At 44.1% G+C, this 20173-nt stretch overlaps 2 protein-coding genes across 12 annotated transcripts in view; both read right to left on the bottom strand.

Moving 5' to 3' along the window:
• The window catches only part of GK5 (glycerol kinase 5), a 33590-nt gene extending 32435 nt beyond the window's left edge, over window positions 1–1155 (bottom strand). For 3 of the 4 annotated variants that reach the window (XM_064165132.1, XM_064165135.1, XM_064165136.1), the window contains exon 1: window positions 941–1155. In XM_064165132.1, the coding sequence (XP_064021202.1) occupies window positions 941–1072 (132 nt within the window). In that variant the 5' untranslated portion in view covers window positions 1073–1155. The other variant, XM_064165134.1, reaches the window with a different exon arrangement.
• A 7453-nt stretch (window positions 1156–8608) lies between these two features.
• The window catches only part of XRN1 (5'-3' exoribonuclease 1), a 50980-nt gene continuing 39415 nt past the window's right edge, over window positions 8609–20173 (bottom strand). For 4 of the 8 annotated variants that reach the window (XM_064165116.1, XM_064165120.1, XM_064165123.1 and 1 more), the window contains 12 exons: window positions 20043–20144; window positions 18611–18706; window positions 18267–18381; window positions 16447–16511; window positions 15980–16090; window positions 15495–15620; window positions 15012–15168; window positions 14034–14212; window positions 13717–13830; window positions 13518–13635; window positions 11884–12035; window positions 8609–11630 (listed from right to left, as the gene is read on the bottom strand). In XM_064165116.1, the coding sequence (XP_064021186.1) occupies window positions 11340–11630; window positions 11884–12035; window positions 13518–13635; window positions 13717–13830; window positions 14034–14212; window positions 15012–15168; window positions 15495–15620; window positions 15980–16090; window positions 16447–16511; window positions 18267–18381; window positions 18611–18706; window positions 20043–20144 (1626 nt within the window). In that variant the 3' untranslated portion in view covers window positions 8609–11339. The remainder of the gene's footprint in view (window positions 11631–11883; window positions 12036–13517; window positions 13636–13716; window positions 13831–14033; window positions 14213–15011; window positions 15169–15494; window positions 15621–15979; window positions 16091–16446; window positions 16512–18266; window positions 18382–18610; window positions 18707–20042; window positions 20145–20173) is intronic. The other 4 variants (XM_064165117.1, XM_064165121.1, XM_064165118.1 and 1 more) reach the window with 4 other exon arrangements.

The following is a 20173-nucleotide window of genomic DNA, read 5'->3' as shown; positions in this document are numbered from 1 at the left end:
TTCCCTTGCTACAATCTTTTTACTGCAACAGATAATAACAAAAACAAGTAATTCTAGAGAACATCTGGATTCCAGAATCACAAGCCACGAAAAACAAAAGCAGCCTGAAGTTCATGTTCCAAAGTTAACACGTTTTAATACAGTGCTCTCGTATAATAGGACACTGAATCATAGGAGCACTAAAGTTGAAAAGCCACCTAAGATCAACAAGTCCAACTGACAACCTAACACCATCACCTCCACTAAACCATGTCCTGAAGTGCTAAGGGGGAATGTTTTTTGAACACCCACAGGGACGGTGACTCCACCATCTCCCCGGGCAGCCTGCTCCGATGCCTGACCACCGCTTCAGGAAAGAACCTGTTCCTAATATGCTAGTGCAATTTCAGTCCGTTTTCTCTTGTCCTATCACTAGTTCCTTGGGAGAAGGAGACCAACACACACCTCGCTACTATCTACTTTCAGAGGCGTAAAGGCAAGTCCTAGGCGGGTCTCAGCCATGCCCCACTAACGAAAGCAGTCCGGAGAAGGACCAGCCGACAGGTGCCTAGAGCGAAGGGGAAAGGCGGGCGGCAGCAAAGGCTGAGAGGCAACAGGCTGCGTGCAGCGCTGCTATGTCCTTAGAGCCCTCAGCTAGTCTGCGGGTTTCGTTTCACCCAGGTTGGTCTGAGAAACCCTCTAAAAGTCGTCTCCACCCGAGCAGACTCAAGGGGCAGCCGCGCACTTCATGCAACAAGGCTGGAGGAGCGGCAGTGAACGCTTCCCGCCGCCTCCGGGCGGGACGCGGAGCCTCGGATCAGAGACGCTCGGCCCACAGGCGCAGGCTGCCTTCACCCGCCGATTCCCGCCCGGGGCCGGGTAGCCCTCACTTCTCGGCCTCGCAGCCATAAATGCGCAAGGCGGCTTCCGCAGCTCCCCCAGCCCCGCGCCCCTGATTCACCTTCTTGCAGCTGGAGCCTCTGACCGCAGCCGCCTGGTCATAGACGTGGCACTTGAGTACGGTGCTGCCCACGTCCACCCCCACCACGTACCGCGCCGGGGCAGCGGCGCCCTCCTGCTGCTCGCACGGCATCGCCGGCGCGGACGGATCGCCCAGTGCGGCGCACGGCGGCACGCCCGGCAGGAAACCTCCGCCTCGACACCCGGCCCCAGCGCGGGGCGGGCAGCGGGCGGTCTGTGGGCGCGGACTCGCGGCGGCAAGAGGCGGGGCGCGAACGGGGAGCACCGCCGGGGCGCAGCTGTGACGCCGCGGAAGCCGCTGCCGCCGAAAAGGCGTTTGGCGGCTTCGCTGCCTATCGCCGGCTCCCGGGGCAGCGGCAGCACCTGCTCCTGGCGAAGGGCAAGCGGGTGGCGACAGCGGGCTTCCCGGCGGCAGTGGCGCTGTCGCAGCTTGGCGAGGCCCTCGGCCCCGGAACCCGCTGGCTGAGCGGAACTAAACAAACCCTTGCGTTACAGTCTGGGCAGCTGCCGTGGGCGTTTATCAAATGCGCTTAAAAGCCTTTTAACGTAACCCCGACTGCTAAAGGGTTGCTAGAACTCAGAATTCAGGGGATACGAGAACATTTCCTCGCAGTGCTAAGCCCGGCTCAGTAACTGTCTGCTAGCCCCGGGGCCCCCTCAGCGGTACTACACGGAAGAACGTCCTCTGGCAGCGGGTGTCAGGGACACAACCAGGTACGGGCACCCCTGGCATGCGTCGCTGACGGTAGCCGGCATGGCATGGACAGTTAATCTGGATACAGTATCACAGTATCATCAGGGTTGGAAGAGACCTCACAGATCATCAAGTCCAACCCTTCATACTGGACAACGTGCAGAAGCCTTGGGAACGTACTTAAGACAGATGTTGTGAAGAAGTTGTGTGGCCTGGGACACAGGTGAGAACATTCAGAGCTTCTGGCAACTATTCACAAACCAAGCTCCACAAAGTGCACATCAGAAGCTTCTATCTCATTCAGTTCAAAACTTATTTGACAGAGGAAAACAACATAAAGCAACTCCTTGTCCATATGGTTATGCTTTGTGCTTCAGCTCTCTCAAGGAAACAGCTCCTCCTCTTCCCACTGGAAAGGCAAAAAACAACCCCACACCTAATTTGCACATCTGTATTAAGCTTAAGATCTGTTTTACTGCCAAATAAGAACATGACACTTACAGCAATCATAGAATTCATAGAGGCATTCAGAAACTTTGTCTTGACATAAGCTCAGTGACAACCATCTAAACATTTTGGTAGGCTGGGCTCCACTTTCCAAAACTCCACGAGCAAAGGATGAATAAAAGTCACACAGATAATGTCAAGAATTTTCATCCACATGCTCAAAAGCTCCAAAGTCGGAGATCATCAAGTCCAACCCTTTACCACAGAGCTCAAGGCCAGACCATGGCACCAAGTGCCACGTCCAATCCTGCCTTGAACAGCCCCAGGGACGGCGACTCCACCACCTCCCCGGGCAGCCCATTCCAGTGTCCAATGACTCTCTCAGGGAAGAACTTTCTCCTCACCTCCAGCCTAAATCTCCCCTGGCGCAGCCTGAGGCTGTGTCCTCTTGTTCTGGTGCTGGCCACCTGAGAGAAGAGAGCAACCTCCTCCTGGCCACAACCACCCCTCAGGTAGTTGTAGACAGCAATAAGGTCTCCCCTGAGCCTCCTCTTCTCCAGGCTAACCAATCCCAGCTCCCTCAGCCTCTCCTCGTAGGGCTGTGCTCAAGGCCTCTCACCAGCCTCGTCGCCCTTCTCTGGACATGCTCAAGCATCTCAATGTCCCTCCTAAACTGGGGGGCCCAGAACTGAACACAGTACTCAAGGTGTGGTCTAACCAGTGCAGAGTACAGGGGCAGAATGACCTCCCTGCTCCTGCTGGCCACACCATTCCTGATGCAGGCCAGGATGCCACTGGCTCTCTTGGCCACCTGGGCACACTGCTGGCTCATGTTCAGGTGGGTATCAATGAGCACCCCCAGATCCCTCTCTGTCTGGCTGCTCTCCAGCCACTCCAACCCCAGCCTGTATCTCTGCATGGGGTTGCTGTGGCCAAAGTGCAGCACCCTGCACTTGGAGCTATTGAATGCCATCCCCTTGGACTCTGCCCATCTGTCCAGGCGGTCAAGGTCCTGCTGCAGAGCCCTTCTGCCCTCCAACCCAGCCACATCTGCCCCCAGCTTAGTGTCATCTGCAAACTTGCCGATGACTGACTCGATGCCCTCATCCAGATCATCTATGAAGATGTTAAAGAGGATGGGGCCCAGCACCGATCCTTTACTTAGCATTATCTGACACACTGCCCTGCAATGCTAGTAACAAGCCTGGGTAACCCTTCACTGCAACCCTGGCCTTCTCGCTTGAGTAAAAGCATGCAGGTGCAGTTCCCCTGCTCAAAGGCAGAAGAATTCACATGTGTGGGTCACCTACCAATTGCTGCAGCAGCTAGGCCCTGTATTTCCACATCTTCCCTACTGAAATCCTCAGTTTCCTTGGTCTCTGTAAAGTGAAATTGATCTGTTCCTGGAGTATCAATCCAAATGGAGAGGAGGCATTCCAGGGACCTCTCTTATGCTGTAGTAAAGATAAGAATTATTAAATGAAACCAACCAAATGGCAGAACATCAGGGACAAGATCACTGGCAGTGGTGGCAAAATCTCCACTGCAAGTAATTCATATTGAGTATTTGTAAGCAGTGCCATCATGCTCAGTGGTTCAGTAAGTACACTTTAGATGAATAGGCCTTCCTTGAGATACAAGAATGTTGCAGACCTAATAGAAATGAAACAATCTTGATGTTTTCTATGCCCAGATGATTAATTAAAACTTCCAAATGACTAAGTAAACTGTATTTGGAATAGACAACATTTTTTTCTCTTAAAGATAAGTACTGTAAGATGCATTTCTGTTGTGTGACATAGGAGCCTCTTTGCTGATCCTAGGCTTCCAGTTTCAAACTTGCCATTGGCAGTGCTAACAAAACTCCAACTACTGAGATACAGGGGAGTGAGATCTGAAACTTGTAATGCATGTTTTTTCCCTTCAACTTCCTTTCTTCAGCTGCATTTGTCAAGGTGCACCAACTCTTCTACTGCCTCAACAAGCTCTTATTTACCATTTTACCTACTGCCTTAGCCTTGCCATTTTACCAAGCTTTAACATTATAAAAGCAGGGTCCTTAGTCAGTTTGCATTTAAGAAAAAGCCCACTAATTTCTGTTGTTCTTCAGTGTAGCCTACATACACCATTCACTAAGCCCAGTCTGGAAACTTAATAGGTAGCCCCAAATGAAAGCAATGACGTTTTGGCAATGACCTTTTACCATTCTCAGCAGCTCCTCCTGCACTCCCACCAGAAATTCCCCACCATCCTTGAAGCTGACACACAGAATCACATACAACATTAGTTAACCTAGCATATGAGCTTTGTGGGTGGTTTGGGTTTTAGGCAATGATGGGATGTTTCTTAAGCAATTCCATTCTTGCTAAATCATCTTGCCCTCACACTGCAAACTGCTCTACACATGTAGTAGTCCACCATGGAGCCACAAGAGCAGCTATCAGACTTTTAAAAAAATTCATAGAATGGCTTAGGTTGGAAGGGACCTTAAGAGATCTTCTCCAACCTCCCTACCATGGCAGGGATGCATCTCATCTAGACTTGGTTGCTCAGGGCATCATCTAGCCTGACCTTGAACATCCCCAGGGAGGATGCATCCACAACTACTCTGGGCAACCTATTCCAGAGTCTCACCACCCTAGTGTTGAAGAACTTCTTCCTAAGAGCCAGTCTACCCCTGCTCTCCCTCAGTTTCAAACCATTTCCCCTTGCCATGTCACTAGATACTCCTGTGATAAGTCCCTCTCCATCTTTCTTGTAGGCCCCCTTAAGGTATTGGAAGGCAGCTCCAAGGTCACTCCAGTCTTCTCCAGGCTGAACAACCCCAGCTCCCTCAGCCCATCCTCAGAGCAGAAATGCTCCAGCCCTTGGATCATTGTTGTGGCCCTCCTCTGGACTTGCTCCAACATGATGGAAAGTGTTTTGGTCAGGTTAATTGCTTGATAAGGTTCATGATGTGTTTATACACTTGGTGGAAACAAGCAGTAAGAGACTGGTTAACCTAGCATTTTCAATAGGGAGCTGCAGAGAAAACTGCTTCCACACACATGAGGTTTTGCATTGCACTTGAGGACTGCAAAGCAGTCCTTCCCTTCTGCCAGCTCTGCACTAAAAGTAACCTTTGACAAGACAAAAAGATGGAATTGAGGACAATTAGGTTTTAAACCAAGTGAAAAATAGCGTACTGATGTTTTTAACCCATCCTAAGCAATATATGCATTTGGAGATGTGTAATGTGCATATATGAGAACGTTCATAATCATCTAGATGTCTCTTGAAGGATTACTACCGGAGGGGAGGTTGTGGCCAGGAGGAGGTTGCTCTCTTCTCTCAGGTGGCCAGCACCAGAACGAGAAGACACAGCCTCAAGCTACGCCAGGGGAAATTTAGGCTGGAGGTGAGGAGAAAGTTCTTCACTGAGAGAGTCATTGGACACTGGAATGGGCTGCCCGGGGAGGTGGTGGAGTCACCGTCCCTGGAGCTGTTCAAGGCAAGGTTGGACGTGGCACTTGGTGCCATGGTCTGGCCTTGAGCTCTGTGGTAAAGGGTTGGACTTGATGATCTATGAGGTCTCTTCCAACCTTGGTGATACTGTGATACTATGTGGACTAGAACTGACAGAACTGTGAACAGACTTGAGAAAACAAGAGGTTGAACCCCCTATCTGTATATATGTATACATGTGATGAATGATTGTTTGTGCCTAGAAAATCCAGGGCTGAACAGCTCTGTAAAAGAACATTAGTTTCAAAGTCTGCAAATTCACAGGAAAAAAAACAGCTAAAAATAAAGCAAGACAAGTGAGCATCAAGCTTAAGGAGAACAAGAGAATGGATATACTAGAAGCTAAAGGGATGAAAAAGCACCTAACTATTGTTCCAGTAAGACCTAGACACTTTTAAAAGAAAGCAAGCAAGGGGAAGAAATAGGGGGAAAAAATAAACACAGGAAAATCTAGAAGAGAAATTAACTCTCTCAATACAGTCTCAGGGAGCTGAGCATTCAGAAACCTACAATGCTCTACATTTACCCTGCTGAGTTACATTTCAGTGACTGACAAAGCATTTCAATTATCTCAAACAAATACATTGTGGAAGAAACTTCAGAAGCACACAGCTACATCCCAAACCCTAAGTCCAAAACACACATAAGTTACTCTTGAAACAGATCTCTTACCTGCAGTGGAATCACACTCTCTGCTTCACCCTCTACATGCTCCAAGTAGCCAACTTCGAATTTTATTGCTTGATATTTGCAAAGAAATGAGAGTTTGGCTTTTGATTGCCATTCTTTGTCTTTCTTGCATTTACAGAAAACACAGGCCCTCAGGCTGATTATCACTTTTAATGAATCAGTGCTGATGCAGTAATGCTTACTGACCAACTCTTAAAAGAAGAAATAGCTTAAGTTTGAATGGAAAAGGCTTTCAATAAACCCAGAAATCACATTCACTGTTTGCAAGTGATGGCATTGTGACTGCTGTTTTCTTTTGATTGTGGTATTGTCTTTCACAGCAGAAATGAAACAAGAAATTTGTACATCACAGAAAAATAAGGAAAGACCTTGTCAAAAATTGACAGCAATAAGGAACTGTTGTTGGAACTGTGGACTCTTCTGTTAGTAAACAGCTACTTACCTCATGGTACCTGATCCTTCCAAATATATATCAGTTACATTCTTAATATTCATGGATCCTCAGGCACCTGAATTTGGATTCTTTTGGCCAAGAGTGTGTATTCAGTGTGCTCTTATGCCCTTGGTGTCACTGTGTCCCTTTTCCAGAGACAGAAAGAGAAGAACATAACTGTCTCTCAATAGTCAGGAAGACTGATTATGGAATACATATGGAGATCACATCTCAAATATAAAGAATAAAATTTATCCCTTCCTGTAAGTAACCATTCCTTCCTTGAGTATCCTCACACCAGGAGAGCATCCATAGAGCAGTTTAGGTGAACTAAACTAAGTGGAACAAATGTCACTTGATTTTTGTATGGGAATGTTCATGGAAGAATTATTAGACACAGACTAAGATATTTTTCAAAGCTTACTTGATTTAACTTTCCTTTAGTGCTGTAGATTGAGATGGGAAGAGTTAATGAGGCAGAACTTGCCACGCAGGATAACTGCAGTACTTAAAAGCCTACTGACTAATAATTGGAAGGCAGCTTAAGAAATGCAAGATTGGTATCTTCATGTTGAGTAATATGACCTAGATGCACACCCCAACAAACTCACAGCAGCTGATCATGTTAAGAGTGTTCCCCATTCCTTATGCTCATTGCTTTAAACAAGATAATCTATACAATGATCTACGAGAGGGAAATACCTCTTTAGATGAAAAGCTGGTGCTCCAGTTGGCAAAAGGCAAATCCTAATGCACTTCTTCACTCACAACCAAAGATTTAATTTGCTACAGTGTCCATGAGATATTAAAAGGGAATAGTAAGTAAAGTTTGACTATAATCCTAGAGATAACTGGGCAAAGAGAACAAAACTGAGCACATGGTATTTACACACAATAAGAAGGTGAAGAAGTTTATTTATCTCTGTAAAATATGGGGGAAATTGAGTTTTTAAATTAAAGAAAACCCTGCTATTACTGAAGTTGAGGAACTCCTACTTATGAAGTGTAACTTGCTGTTCACCTCTTAAAGAAATGCAGACTCATTAGACTGGGTTTAGTGCAGTTTGCCATCAGGCTTCATCCAAAATGCTGTTACAAATGAGCTAACTATTCTTGCTCTGTTCAAGGGGAAAATCTTCAGGCACAGAAAAACAGTGTCAAATATTTCTGGGTACCCAGGGCTCCTCCTGTTTTTCAGCTGTCAGCTGGTTTTGCATCTTGTTAAGAACCATTAGGATCACACTTGTTGGAAAATAATTTTACTGCCTTTTTCTAGAGCTTTTGTTTATTAAAAAAATCCAATGGTTTTCTGAGGCCAAAGAAATTCTGAAAGATCAGCATCTAGTTAAACACTTGGAGCTACAAAGTGGCCAACAGCCTTAGAATCATAGAATCAACCAGGTTGGAAGAGACCTCCAAGATCATCCAGTCCAACCTATCCCCCAGCCCTAGCCAGTCAACTAGACCATGGCACTAAGTGCCTCATCCAGGCTCTTCTTGAACACCTCCAGGGACAGTGCCTCCACCACCTCCCTGGGCAGCCCATTCCCAATGCCAATCACTCTCTCTGTGAAGAACTTCCTCCTAACATCCAGTCTATACTTTCCCTGGCACAACTTGAGACTGTGCCCCCTTGTTCTATTGCTGGTTGCCTGGGAGAAGAGGCCAACCCCCACCTGTCTACAATGTCCCTTCAGGTAGGGGACATCTGCCTGTCTTTATCCGAGTAGTAGCTGAAAGCCATCAACTCAGGTGAGCAGCTGCTGCTTCCAGGGTAACAGAAATTAAGCTTCAGGAGATTTAATTTTGATCTTAAAATTTCAGTTTGGAGCATACAGAAGTTCCCAGATAGTATTTCCAAATAAACCAGTGAAATTAAGTCATGTTTCAATATTTAATCCAAGCAGACACAGACGACTTAGAAAATTATTCTATTGCATTAAAGTTTTATATAGCATTTTATGAACATTTTTTTCCTTCAGTGTATCATATCTTCATATTTTAAAATAACTTTGCACAGTCTCATGTGCAGCTACATGCTAAAAATCTGAAAATGCACACTTAACACTAAACAGCACAAAAAATACATTCTGTATCCATTCATATGCAAATTCAAAACATTTCACTTGGCAGATAAAACAATGAAAAGTTATTTAAAAAAAAATAATCAGAAACTACAAAAATGAGCACATAAAAGTCTTCCCTTTTGGTTTTTTAGTAAAATACTGCTCTGTATAAGATCTAATTAAAAACTCCAGTGCTTACAAAATACTTTGTATCTATGAGAAAAAAAACAATGTTGAAATTTAGATCTGTATGAATTAAACAATCAACTTGTTAAAATAGAAGACTGAAATCACAGGGGAAATGGTGTAGGTCAATGCAGATGTCACACCCTACCAGGACATGGAACACTGTAATTAACTGGGCACCAGGCAGTCAGCATCATAGCACAGATCAACCCAAACAAAACAGGGACTAATACAATTAGCGACTACAGAATGAAGCCAAATGTACTAAATACAGCAATTCTGCTCGAGAAGGGAGTGGAAGTGATGGAATGAAGTAATTAGTAATAAAAATGGCTGTGTTACCGGTGTGAAGGGTGTAGCATTCTCCTTCTAAGAACCCTGCACACTTCTGCTATCCAGGTATGCCAGCCTTCCACCAGGCAAGAACCCAAAGGAGGCTCCTCTTTCTAAAGAGATCTTTTCTTTGACAGTCAGATAACTCATGTAGGCTATGGGGGACTGACATCTGTGTCTCGGTTACGTTTTACCTGGACACCTCTTGTGTCACGTCAGCATCCTGTCAGGCACATGATTTTAAGGACAGAACATGCAGCCTTCCCTGCATGGATCATGCCTTCAAACCCTCTCGGGACTAGATGGCTATAAAGACAACAATACAACATTTTAAGACCACATACTGCATACTCTACAAGGTTTGTGATACTAAGGAAAATGAAATAAGATGTTAAATGTTATTAATCTGTTTTTCTGTCTGTGATCCCTTTTGTAGGGCTTGCTGCTATTCCACAAATAGTGTGAAGGGAACAACTGCTTAAGAGACATCAGTATAAAAAAAAACCTCTGACATAGTAAGAATGTGAAACTGGGTTCCACACCAACAAAGGGAAATAAAGAACAAGTAGTGGAACTGAAAGAAAGTCTACGAACTTCCAGATCCAACACGAAACCTGTTTAGAGGTAACAAAATGAATGACTAAAGTATGCTTTATTTCTAAGCTTCCTGGGCCTTAGAAGGGGAAAACAAAACAAAACAAAATACCAAAACTGTCTTCTGGAATTGATTTGAATAAAGCAGCAAAATAAATTTTAATCAACATCAGTAAGCAGCACAAACTGAGGTTTAAAATCTTCTCTTAAGCTGAAGTCTTCTTATTAATGTCAGTAAGAATAGTACCTGTAGGTTAGATGTAGCACAGGGACCTCTGAATCTTCCTTTCTTTCCTCTATGGACTAAGGGATGGAATTGCTTTTACAACACAGCTCGCTCCAAAAATACCAATCAGCTGTTTGTCTGAAGATTCTTATGGGACTAGGAAGAACAGTTTCTGATGATTTAGTTTTGTCATGTAAACTTCCTTCATAGAGTTAAAAAAAAAAAGTTAGAAGTCACTAGCAACAACAACAAAAAATAACCTACCATAGAGAAGGTTTCAGAGTGCAGACTATCAGAGGGTGGAGAAATGGATTCTAAGTAAACATAACTTCGACAGGCATAACACACAAACGGACATCTTTAAAAGTCTGGCCAGTGTTGTAGTCAGGTTATCACTAGCATTTTAGGAGGCTGTGCAGATCTGCAGTTGTTATCCATGTTATTTCATCACCTGAATGCAGCGTGAGAATGCTGCTAGATGAAGAATATTAACCATCCTTTAACAAAGAGCTCTCTACTTGGCAAATTCATTTTTTGGTTTGATACACCCTACAAATTCATCTCCTGGAACAGATTCTGCATCAGCAACCACTTTTTGCCACTGTAATACCAGAGATACAACAACATCTACATTTTGCAGGTTGCTGCCCTCTGGTATAAAACCTAGCAGTTCGTGGATCAACTGAATTTGGAAGTTCATTGTAGTTAGGTCATTCGACTGGGAATGACCTGGAGAGCCAATACAAAAGCTGCATTTAAGTAATTTTTCCTTCTGTCTTATTAAGCTATTTAAAAATAAGCTAAGAATACAAAGGGTCATACTAAGCAGCGGTAGATGCCCAACTTATTACTGCTCCATATCCCTCCCAAAAAGCACAGCAATTCTGAATTAAGGTTGCCACTGTTATTGCTGCTTACTCTGTATAGTAATGCGAGCCACTGTTGAGAGAGCTAGGCACAATGGATGGCATGGTAACCTTAACTCAGCATTTCCTGGCTTCTGCTCATTTATGTCAAATTCATTAAGTTTTCACTTTTATAGGTTTTGCAACAACCTGGAAATAACAGCAAATAAAATGCATTTCATTCTGTATTATATAAAAGTGGCTGGTCTGTTTTTCAGTAGAGTTTTCTGACTTTCAAAAAGCTAGAACATAACAGGGGAGGGGGAAAGAGTTGAAGATAAAATACACCTAGCTACCATATTTATTCTGAAGGTTTTGGTGCACCAAAATTGACAGCCAGCTTTCTTGGCTTTCGCTTGCTGGAAGTGTTTGGTGTTGATTTGTTATGAGGAACGCTTGGAGTAGCCACATTGTCTTGAAATGAAACAGTGGATTGAGCAGCTGGAGGAGATTTTAAAGGAGCTGAAGAACTATCTTGCTGAATGTGCTCAGAAGACATTGGCTGTTCATTCTTTAGTGGTGCAGCTTGAGGGGAACTCTGAAAATCCTTCAGCTCAAAGTTTTTCTTGCTAGCAGCCCTTTTTTTAGTTACCTTTAAATTAAATAAATATCATTTAACAAGGCATTCTCAGACAATTGCAAATCACAGAATCACAGAGTCAGTCAGGGTTGGAAGGGACCACAAGGAGCATACAGTCCCAACCCCACTGCCACATGCACACAAGATTTTACAATGACTTTCTAAGACTAATCAGCGCTTCACAGTGGGGGTGGAGGGGTGGGTGTTGTTCAATTCATCATGTAGGGACATGTTTTACAACAGCAGACTATTGAGACAATCTTACCTGCAGAGGTATAAACTGGTTGTGAGAACCAACTGGTATAGTTCCTGCAAGAGACACGTTTCCTGGATAAGAGCTGGAATAATAATGCTTCGGCACTGGAGTTCCCCAGGACACTGGACCAAACATGCAGGACGATGGAGGCATTATATTAGCTGTGAAAATAAGTAACTGTTAGCTCTTTCCTGCAAAGAACAAAGAGGTTACCAACTCCCCAAAAGTACCCCAACGATGTCTGTCTGTGTAGCAGTTTGCAGGAGAACAAGGGCAAGGCCCACACAGACCAGCATGATCAGAGCGATGCCACATGGACTCCACACCATTCAACGTGAATTCAACCTTAGTCCTTGATTGATCTTTCTGGCTCTCATTATATAGTCTTGAGCATAGAGCATACACCTACACGTTAGCATAACTAGGCAAGAACAACCCAGTCTTTTACACCTTTTCTCATTAATGAGATGTCCACTTATCACTCCTTCCCCAGATAAGGTAACCTCCAGCTGTGGGAACCAAAGTCGGCATTTGCTTGTTATTATTCCTTCTAACATTGCATTCCCACATGTCTGCATGTTTTTTCTCTCTCTAATAAAGCCTCAGGTTCTTCACATTTACTTGAAACTAGGCATTTATTTAGTTATCATCAAAATAATTCCTAACAGTTCAGCTTTTACAGAATTACACCTAAATGAGAGCAGAGTTAAGAGCATTAAAGGCATCTGCATTGCAGAGTGGATGTAATTTAGGATCCTCATATCCATAGCCAAGTCAACTGTGTAAGTTCACCAGTTAGCCAGCCAGCAGTGTGCCCAGGTGGCCAAGAGAGCCAATGGCATCCTGGCCTGGCTCAGGAACAGTGTGGCCAGTAGGAGGAGGGAGGATGTTCTGCCCCCGTACTCAACACTGGTCAGGCCACACCTTGAGTACTGTGTCCAGTTCTGGGCCCCTCAATTCAAGAGAGATGTTGAGATGCTGGAACATGTCCAGAGAAGGGCAGCAAGGCCCTCTGTGTTGATTTCATCTGCATGCTAACAAGAAAAGGTTTATGGAGGGTTTTCAAAGCAGTTCAAGACATACAACTCATGAAGACCAGAAATGGAGCTTTCTGGAAGACATTAATTTTCATATAGAGAATCATTGCAATTTCAGGATGTCACAGAATCATTGAATGCAGCGTGTTGAAAAAGACTCTCAAAGGTCCTCTTGTCCAACCCTCTGCAGTCAGCAGGGACATCTCCAACTAGATCAGATTGCTCAGAGCTCCATCAAGACCGTGAATGCCTCCAGAGATGGAGCCTCCACTATATGTCTGGGCAACCTGTTCGAGTATCTCACCATTCTCATTGGAAATAACTTCCTCCTGAAGTCCAACCTAAATCTATCCTGCTCCAGTTTCAAACTCGTCCTATCGCTACAAGCCATTGTGAAAAGTTTCTCCCCAACCTTCCTGTAGGTCTGCTTCAGATACTGAAATGCAGCCCTAAGGTTTCCCCAGAGCCTTCTCTTCTCCAGGCTGAACAGCCCCAACTCTCTCCACCTGGCCTTATAAGAGAGGTGCCCCCAGCCCTCTGATCATCTTTGTGGCCCTGTGACTGCATCATGACAACCTCTGAAATGCGTGCTAGCCAAATACTTACCAGGGGGCTGTGCAAATACTGGAGGAATAGATCCAGGTGGTACAGGAACTCCCAGCGCTTGATAATTTGGTAACATAGGTGGAGGTGGAGGCAAAGGGAAATTTATTCCTACAGAACTCTGCAAAGAAGGGAAGGGATGATTACAAACAGGCACAGTGCAAGAGAGACAAAGGTATTAAAACACTCTTTTAATCCTCACCAAACGCTGTAAAGCAAAAAGGGCAGCTTTCTCCTTCGCTTCAGCTTCAGAGTGACACTGTGGTCCATGAACCAGCAAACCATTTGACAGTTTTATGTGACAAACTGTCATGGTCTAGAAAAAGGAAAGAAGTTTTTTTGAGGGAAATGGCATTGCTGACAAACTGTGAGACAGAAACACAGGATTTGTTTTGAAAACAAGCAAACAAGAGGAGCCAGTCGATTTTCAGATGGATTTTGCTGCTCAATCAAAATGTCTAACATAGGAGAGAAGAAACAAAGTTGAGAGCCTTAACTTTTGCAGAAAAAGGATTTTACCTGTGGTGTTTTTACGAAAGAGAAATCTGGCTGTGACATTCCAGCAAGGGAACAAATATGACAAAGCTCAGAGACAGTAGACAGTGCAGGCTGTGGACAAGCGAAAGGATGACCTCCGGTTTCCAGCACCGGTGTCTTCTGAGGGCCACCACTGCTATAGGCCTTGTTCATATAAGCAGCTGGCAAAAAGGAGAAAAAAATAAATCATAGCAGAAGTAATAAATTATATCCTGACTGCAAGGCAGCAACTTTGTTATTAGCAGGGAAGGGGACAAAAAAAAGGCATATTTTATTTATTTCTGGTATTTTCATATCTAATTAACAAAAGCTTTTCAGATTTGAAGTAAAACAAAAGATTTACTATACTACCACTGTATTTTGAAAATCAGCACTATGCTGTGATGGTTTGGGTGTTACCCACCCCCCACCCCCCTTATGAAATCACCCAGACTAGACTCAGCCAAGCTGGAAATTAGAATGAAGCTTTATATTCACAGCTTAGCACAATATGCAAGCAGATTTTTACAATATATACAGAAATATACAAGTTAAAAGGTAACACAGAAACACAGCAGCCCTCCCAGAAACCAGAGTCCCCAGCAGGGGCTCCCAACCACCCTTCCACCTCCTTTCCGCCCCTCTACCATATCCCAGACTTGGCCTTACATTCAAGGTGAGTTTGGAGAATTGGCCAGGGGGGTTAGGAAGCAGATGGATCAGTTACACAGACAGCAGGTTAGGGAGAGAAGGGCGAGCAGCCAGAGAGCAACTCTGTTATCTATGTTCTTATTCTTACACATCTCAGCAAGCCTATGAGTGAAGTAGACATCACCACTGTTTCCTGTTCACAGCCTATAATCTAATTCTTCTCGCCAAAATATTCCAGCTGGGCTCAAACTAGCACATATACTGTTAGCTATCTTCTAAAATGTCACTACAAGGTGAAGCTTTGAACTCTAAGATGATGTCTAAACATACCCATTTTTTTAGTTTGTCTATACTGCAAGGCAGCTCCATGGCAATCCTGTCTACTAGAGGGAGCAGGAACATCATTAATTTGGGGTTTCACCTCATTCCTTGTTTCTAGGTCAGAGCCATCTATCTTCAAAATCTCTTTGAGCATCTGTGTTCCTTTCTTTAAGAAAGAAAAGAAAACAAAACATTCAGGGCCATTATGGCATTCACATAACACCACCTTCTTACTTAACTCTCAATACCAGAGTAACAGAAGCTGATTTTTGGTTTTTTTTCTTATCAGCTACATTTTAGCAAAGCAGAGCTAAGAACATCATAGCATGACCAAATGTGTTTGTTAATTGTCTTTGGGAATGGCTAATTAAAAGCTCATCAATACATTTTAAAAGGCAGTATGAGGTTTCATGGAGTTTCTATAAATAGGAGCATTGACGCTAAGGCAGCAGATGGTAAATTGCAATGTAATGATTCCTGCGGTATACAGACCATAACAAACGATTGTGGTGACAGATGTTCTTCAGTTTTAGCTCTTGTTTCCCTGGAGTAAGTCTGCACTTCATTTTCTTTGGAAATTTTCAAAGAAGCTAGAAGGCTTTCAAGTTCATTTTCCTTCTTAAAAAACACACAAAAAAAGGCACATCAATTTAGTGTACTACCAGTAGATGCAAGAGGAAAGGTATAGTAGTTTGAGATGAATTTTATGCTCATTCAGGACTTTGTATTTCTTAGCTTGGGCAGACCCTGAGTACCCTCTGCTCAGATGGAACAGTTACCCAGAGACTACTTCAAGTTTTGCATACTAAAACAATGCAAATATTGACCAATACAGAACTAATTTAAAGAACAATCAAAGTTATACATATTTGTCTTCTGTTATGAACACAAATTTGTACACATGAAAAACTGGACCAAAGAGGAATGGAAACAGAAGTTACTCAAGAGTACAAGAACATCAACTGTCTAGATCCTACCTTTCCACCCGTGGAGGGACTATCAACTGCAGCCTTCTGAACTACAGGCATGTTGGGACTTTCATTCCTCCTTAACAGTTTGATATTGTACTTATTCACATCTGTGAAATTCTGAAACACATGGCAGCAATTTAGCACTGAATAGTAGCAACATTCCATGACTTGTCAAAAATGCATCTGCAAACAGCCTTTACAAGCTAACATTCTTAAAGGATTCTAGCTTACTATTGGTATTTCTCATTACAATACAGTTTTCAGAGTCTGTAAGCAGTAAGAAAATCACTTGGTTAACATCTTCTGCACTCTTGGTTTTGGTCTAAAAAATCTCTCTTGAAAAAAAAAAGACCTAGGAAAAGAATCAGCTATGATGCCAGTTAAAGAGAAATCTGTAAAATAGTCAATCAGATCAGAGTAAAACAAAACCAAAGCAGTAAAAAAGATTAGTTACATAACACAGAAGGAATTACCTGTTTGTTTGGTATTTTATTACGTGGCTGATTTTCACCTCTTGTAACTCTGTAATCTTCTTTAACTACAAAAGAATACACTCTTTTGAAATGCTCTTAAAAATCGTACCAATAATCACAGAATTAGTCAGGGTTGGAAGGGACCCACAAGCATCAGTCAGTTCCAACCCCCCTGCCATGCCCAGGGACACCCTACCCTAGAGCAGGCTGCCCACAGCCTCACCCAGCCTGGCCTTAAACACCTCCAGGCATGGGGCCTCAACCACCTCCCTGGGCAACCCATTCCAGGCTCTCACCACTCTCATGATGAACAACTTCCTCCTCACCTCCAGTCTGAACCTATCCATCTCCAGCTTTGCTCCATTCCCCCTAGTCCTGTCACTCCCTGAGAGCCTAAAAGGTCCCTCCCCAGCTTTTTTGTAGGCCCCCTTCAGATACTGGAAAGCCACAAGAAGGTCACCTGGGAGCCTCCTCTTCTCCAGACTGAACAGCCCCAACTCTTTCAGTCTGTCCTCAAAGGAGAGCTGCTGCAGCCCTCTGAGCATCCTCATGGCCCTTCTCTAGACACACTCCAGCATGTCCACATCCTTCTTGTAATGGGGCTCCAGAACTGGATGCAGTACTCCAGGTGGGGTCTCACCAGAGCGGAGCAGAGGGGGAGAATCACCCCTCATGAATAATCAAGACTCAGAATAAACTAATCACTCTAAACAAGTACCCAGAGTTGCAATAATTCCAATAGCTGCATCAAATGTTTTATTCATGCCCTATTGGTCACTTGGTGCATGCTTTTCTTGTAGGGTAAAATAAAATGAAGTATATGGAATAATAGAACTGATTCTATGTTCTGTAAGTATGATCACAAGCAACTTTTCAAAGTTAACTTGGGGGTTTCTTTTTTTGCTTGTTTTTTGTTATCAGATGAGTGGAAAGTCATGGAATCATAGAACTGTTTCAGTTGGGAAAGATCTCTAAGATTATCAAGTCCAACCACCCACCCAAGCCCATCATGGCCTTTTAAAAGCATGTTCCTGAGTGCCTTGTCCACACATCTGTTATACACCTGCAGGGACAGTGACTCCACCATGTCACTGGGCAGCCTGTTCCAATGCCTGAACATTCCTGCAGAAAAGACATTTTTTCTAACTCACTCACCTAAACACAATACTTCAGACCATTTCCTCTCATTCTACCACCTAATACTAGGGAGAAAAGACCAATTCCCACCTCACTCCAGCCTCTTTTCAGGAAGTTGTAGAGAGCAAGAAAGTCTCCCCTCAGCCTCCTCTTCCGCAGACTAAACAACCTCTGTTCCCTCAGCTGCTCCTCATAAGACTTACTCTCTACATCCTTCACCAGCTTTGTTGCCCTTCAGGATTAAGAGGATATAACCTAATATGCACACCAGAGACATTATTAGACTTGCTCCCTGTGATAGGACAAGGAGTAATGGGTGTAAGTTGCAGCAAAAGAGGTTCTGCCTCAACACAAGGGGGAACTTCTTTACTGTAAGGGTCACAGAGCATTGGAACAGGCTCCCCAGAGAGACTGTGGGATCTCCTTCTCTAGAGCCTTTCAAGGCTGTACTCCTGTGTGATCTGTGTTAGATAGTACTGTCCTGCTCTGGCAGGGGGGCTGGACTCGATGATCTCTTTGGGTCCCTTCCAACCCCTAACATCCTGTGATCCTATGAGTACATCCCAGAGCTTATATAACAACTGTCTTATGTCAATAACTGCAAAAAATAAAAATCAACAGGTACTCAATGAAAATCAGATAAATGAGTAGTTCTAAGCAAAGCCTTTAATTACAGTACTTACATTTCTTGTACGGCTCCTGTTTTCTTTGCTGACCTTTAAAGCTGCTGTCATTGAATCCTGGCTTATAGAACTGATTACCAGTTGCCAGCTTGATTTCCTGAGGTAGAACTGTACCCTAGGATTTAAAATATCAAACCTTAGCCAGAAGATTATGCATCTACTACTTACATAGTAGTCCCAAGTGATGACCTCTTTCAGAGCTATGCATACAGTGTAACAATACTTTCATCCAGAAGATTTGCTTGTAACACTAGCTAGGAAGTTTTCTGATGTAATGAACAGACATACAAGTAAGGGCCTTTTAATTTTGAACCTAGGGATCTGTTCCAAGTTTGTATGCTTACCTTCTCATGCATATTTTGCTGGGTGTGGGGAGACTTCCCAGAACTCTGCAGTGATTGCCATATGCTGCAGAATTCATCGTCTTGATTACTCTGTGCCTGACAAAAGAATAAACAATGCCCCAACAATCTCAGCAGCTATAAACTCAAGTTTTAATCAGCTCATCACACACAAACAGATGCTGAAAATCCTAAGGTCCAAGTTTAACAGCACTCAGATGACAGAAGCTTTCATACAGGCATGATGAAGGTGCAGGCATGATGAAATAGGCTGTTGTGGTGGGGGGCTGCATTGAGGTAACAACTCTTCCTAACAATCACTATTAAACTGAAATGGGCATAGTTTGTTTTGAGGTAGTTTTTGGTTTGTTATTAACTGGAAGTATGAACATAGGAAAAGTCATCAAGTGCAATTAAACTCAGCTGATAGCTGGAAATTATTTCAAAGGCATGTCTTGTTTTGTAAGGACTTAGAGAAATCAGGCTCGATTGCTTGGGAGCATTACAGCTACGCCACCACAGAACTGAACTGCTGCTATACAAAAAATTCCTTGGAAAACCTAGAATCTAAACATGGATAGCACAGGATTCCTTCAAGAACTGGGACAAGGTTCTGCTTCAGTAATCTGGACTAAAATATGTGATGTACAAAGCTATATATTGATCATGGGCAAAGAACGCTCGCTCTAAACAGGGACACCATAGGAAAGCAGTCCTGTGGAGAGGGACCTGGGGGTCCTGGTGGAGAACAAGTTACCCATGGCACAGCAATGTGAAGGCCAATGGGATCCTGGGGTGTACTAGGAAGAGTGTGTCCAGCAAATCAAGGGAGGTTCTCCTCCCCCTGTACTCTGCCCTGGGGAGACCTCATCTTGAATACTGTGTTCAGTTTTGGGCTCCCCAGTTTAAGAGGGACAGAGATCTGCTGGAGAGGGTCCAGTGGAGGGCTATGAGGATGATTAGGGGACTGGAGGGCCTGGCTTAGGAGGAGAGGCTGAAAGATTGGGGCTTCTTAGTCTGGAGAAGAGAAGACTCAGAGGGGATTTGAAAAATATTTAAAAATATCTGAGGGCTGGCCAGGAGTGGGGGTCAGGCTCTGCTCACTGCTCCCTGGGGTAGGGCAAGGAGCACTGGGTGTAAGCTGCAGCAAAAGAGGTTCTGCCTCAACACAAGGGAGAACTTCTTTACTGTAAGGGTCACAGAGCACTGGCACAGGCTCCCCAGGGAGGTTGTGGGGTCTCCTTCTCTGGAGCCTTTCAAGGCCTGCCTGGATGTGTTCCTCTGTGATTTGTGTTAGATAGTACTGGCCTGCTCTGGCAGGGGATTTGGACTCAATCTCCTTGGGTCCCTTCCAACCCCTAACATCCTGTGAGCCTGTGAGACACAATAAACATTGAGACATGGGGTCTGAGACTCACTGACTTAGAACACTCACTTTGTTTCTCTGGTTGCCACTCAGAAATGATCCTTTCTGGATCGAGTTGGAGTTGCCTTGATTTTCAGCCCTGAGATTGTTTTGCTGCCTTCCATTCAGCTGCTAAATTATTGCGTGAAAAAACCATAAGT

The sequence above is a fragment of the Pogoniulus pusillus genome, chromosome 26 (assembly GCF_015220805.1).
Source record: "Pogoniulus pusillus isolate bPogPus1 chromosome 26, bPogPus1.pri, whole genome shotgun sequence".
Classification (NCBI taxonomy): domain Eukaryota; kingdom Metazoa; phylum Chordata; class Aves; order Piciformes; family Lybiidae; genus Pogoniulus; species Pogoniulus pusillus.
This window is presented reverse-complemented; position numbering and strand designations above follow the sequence as displayed.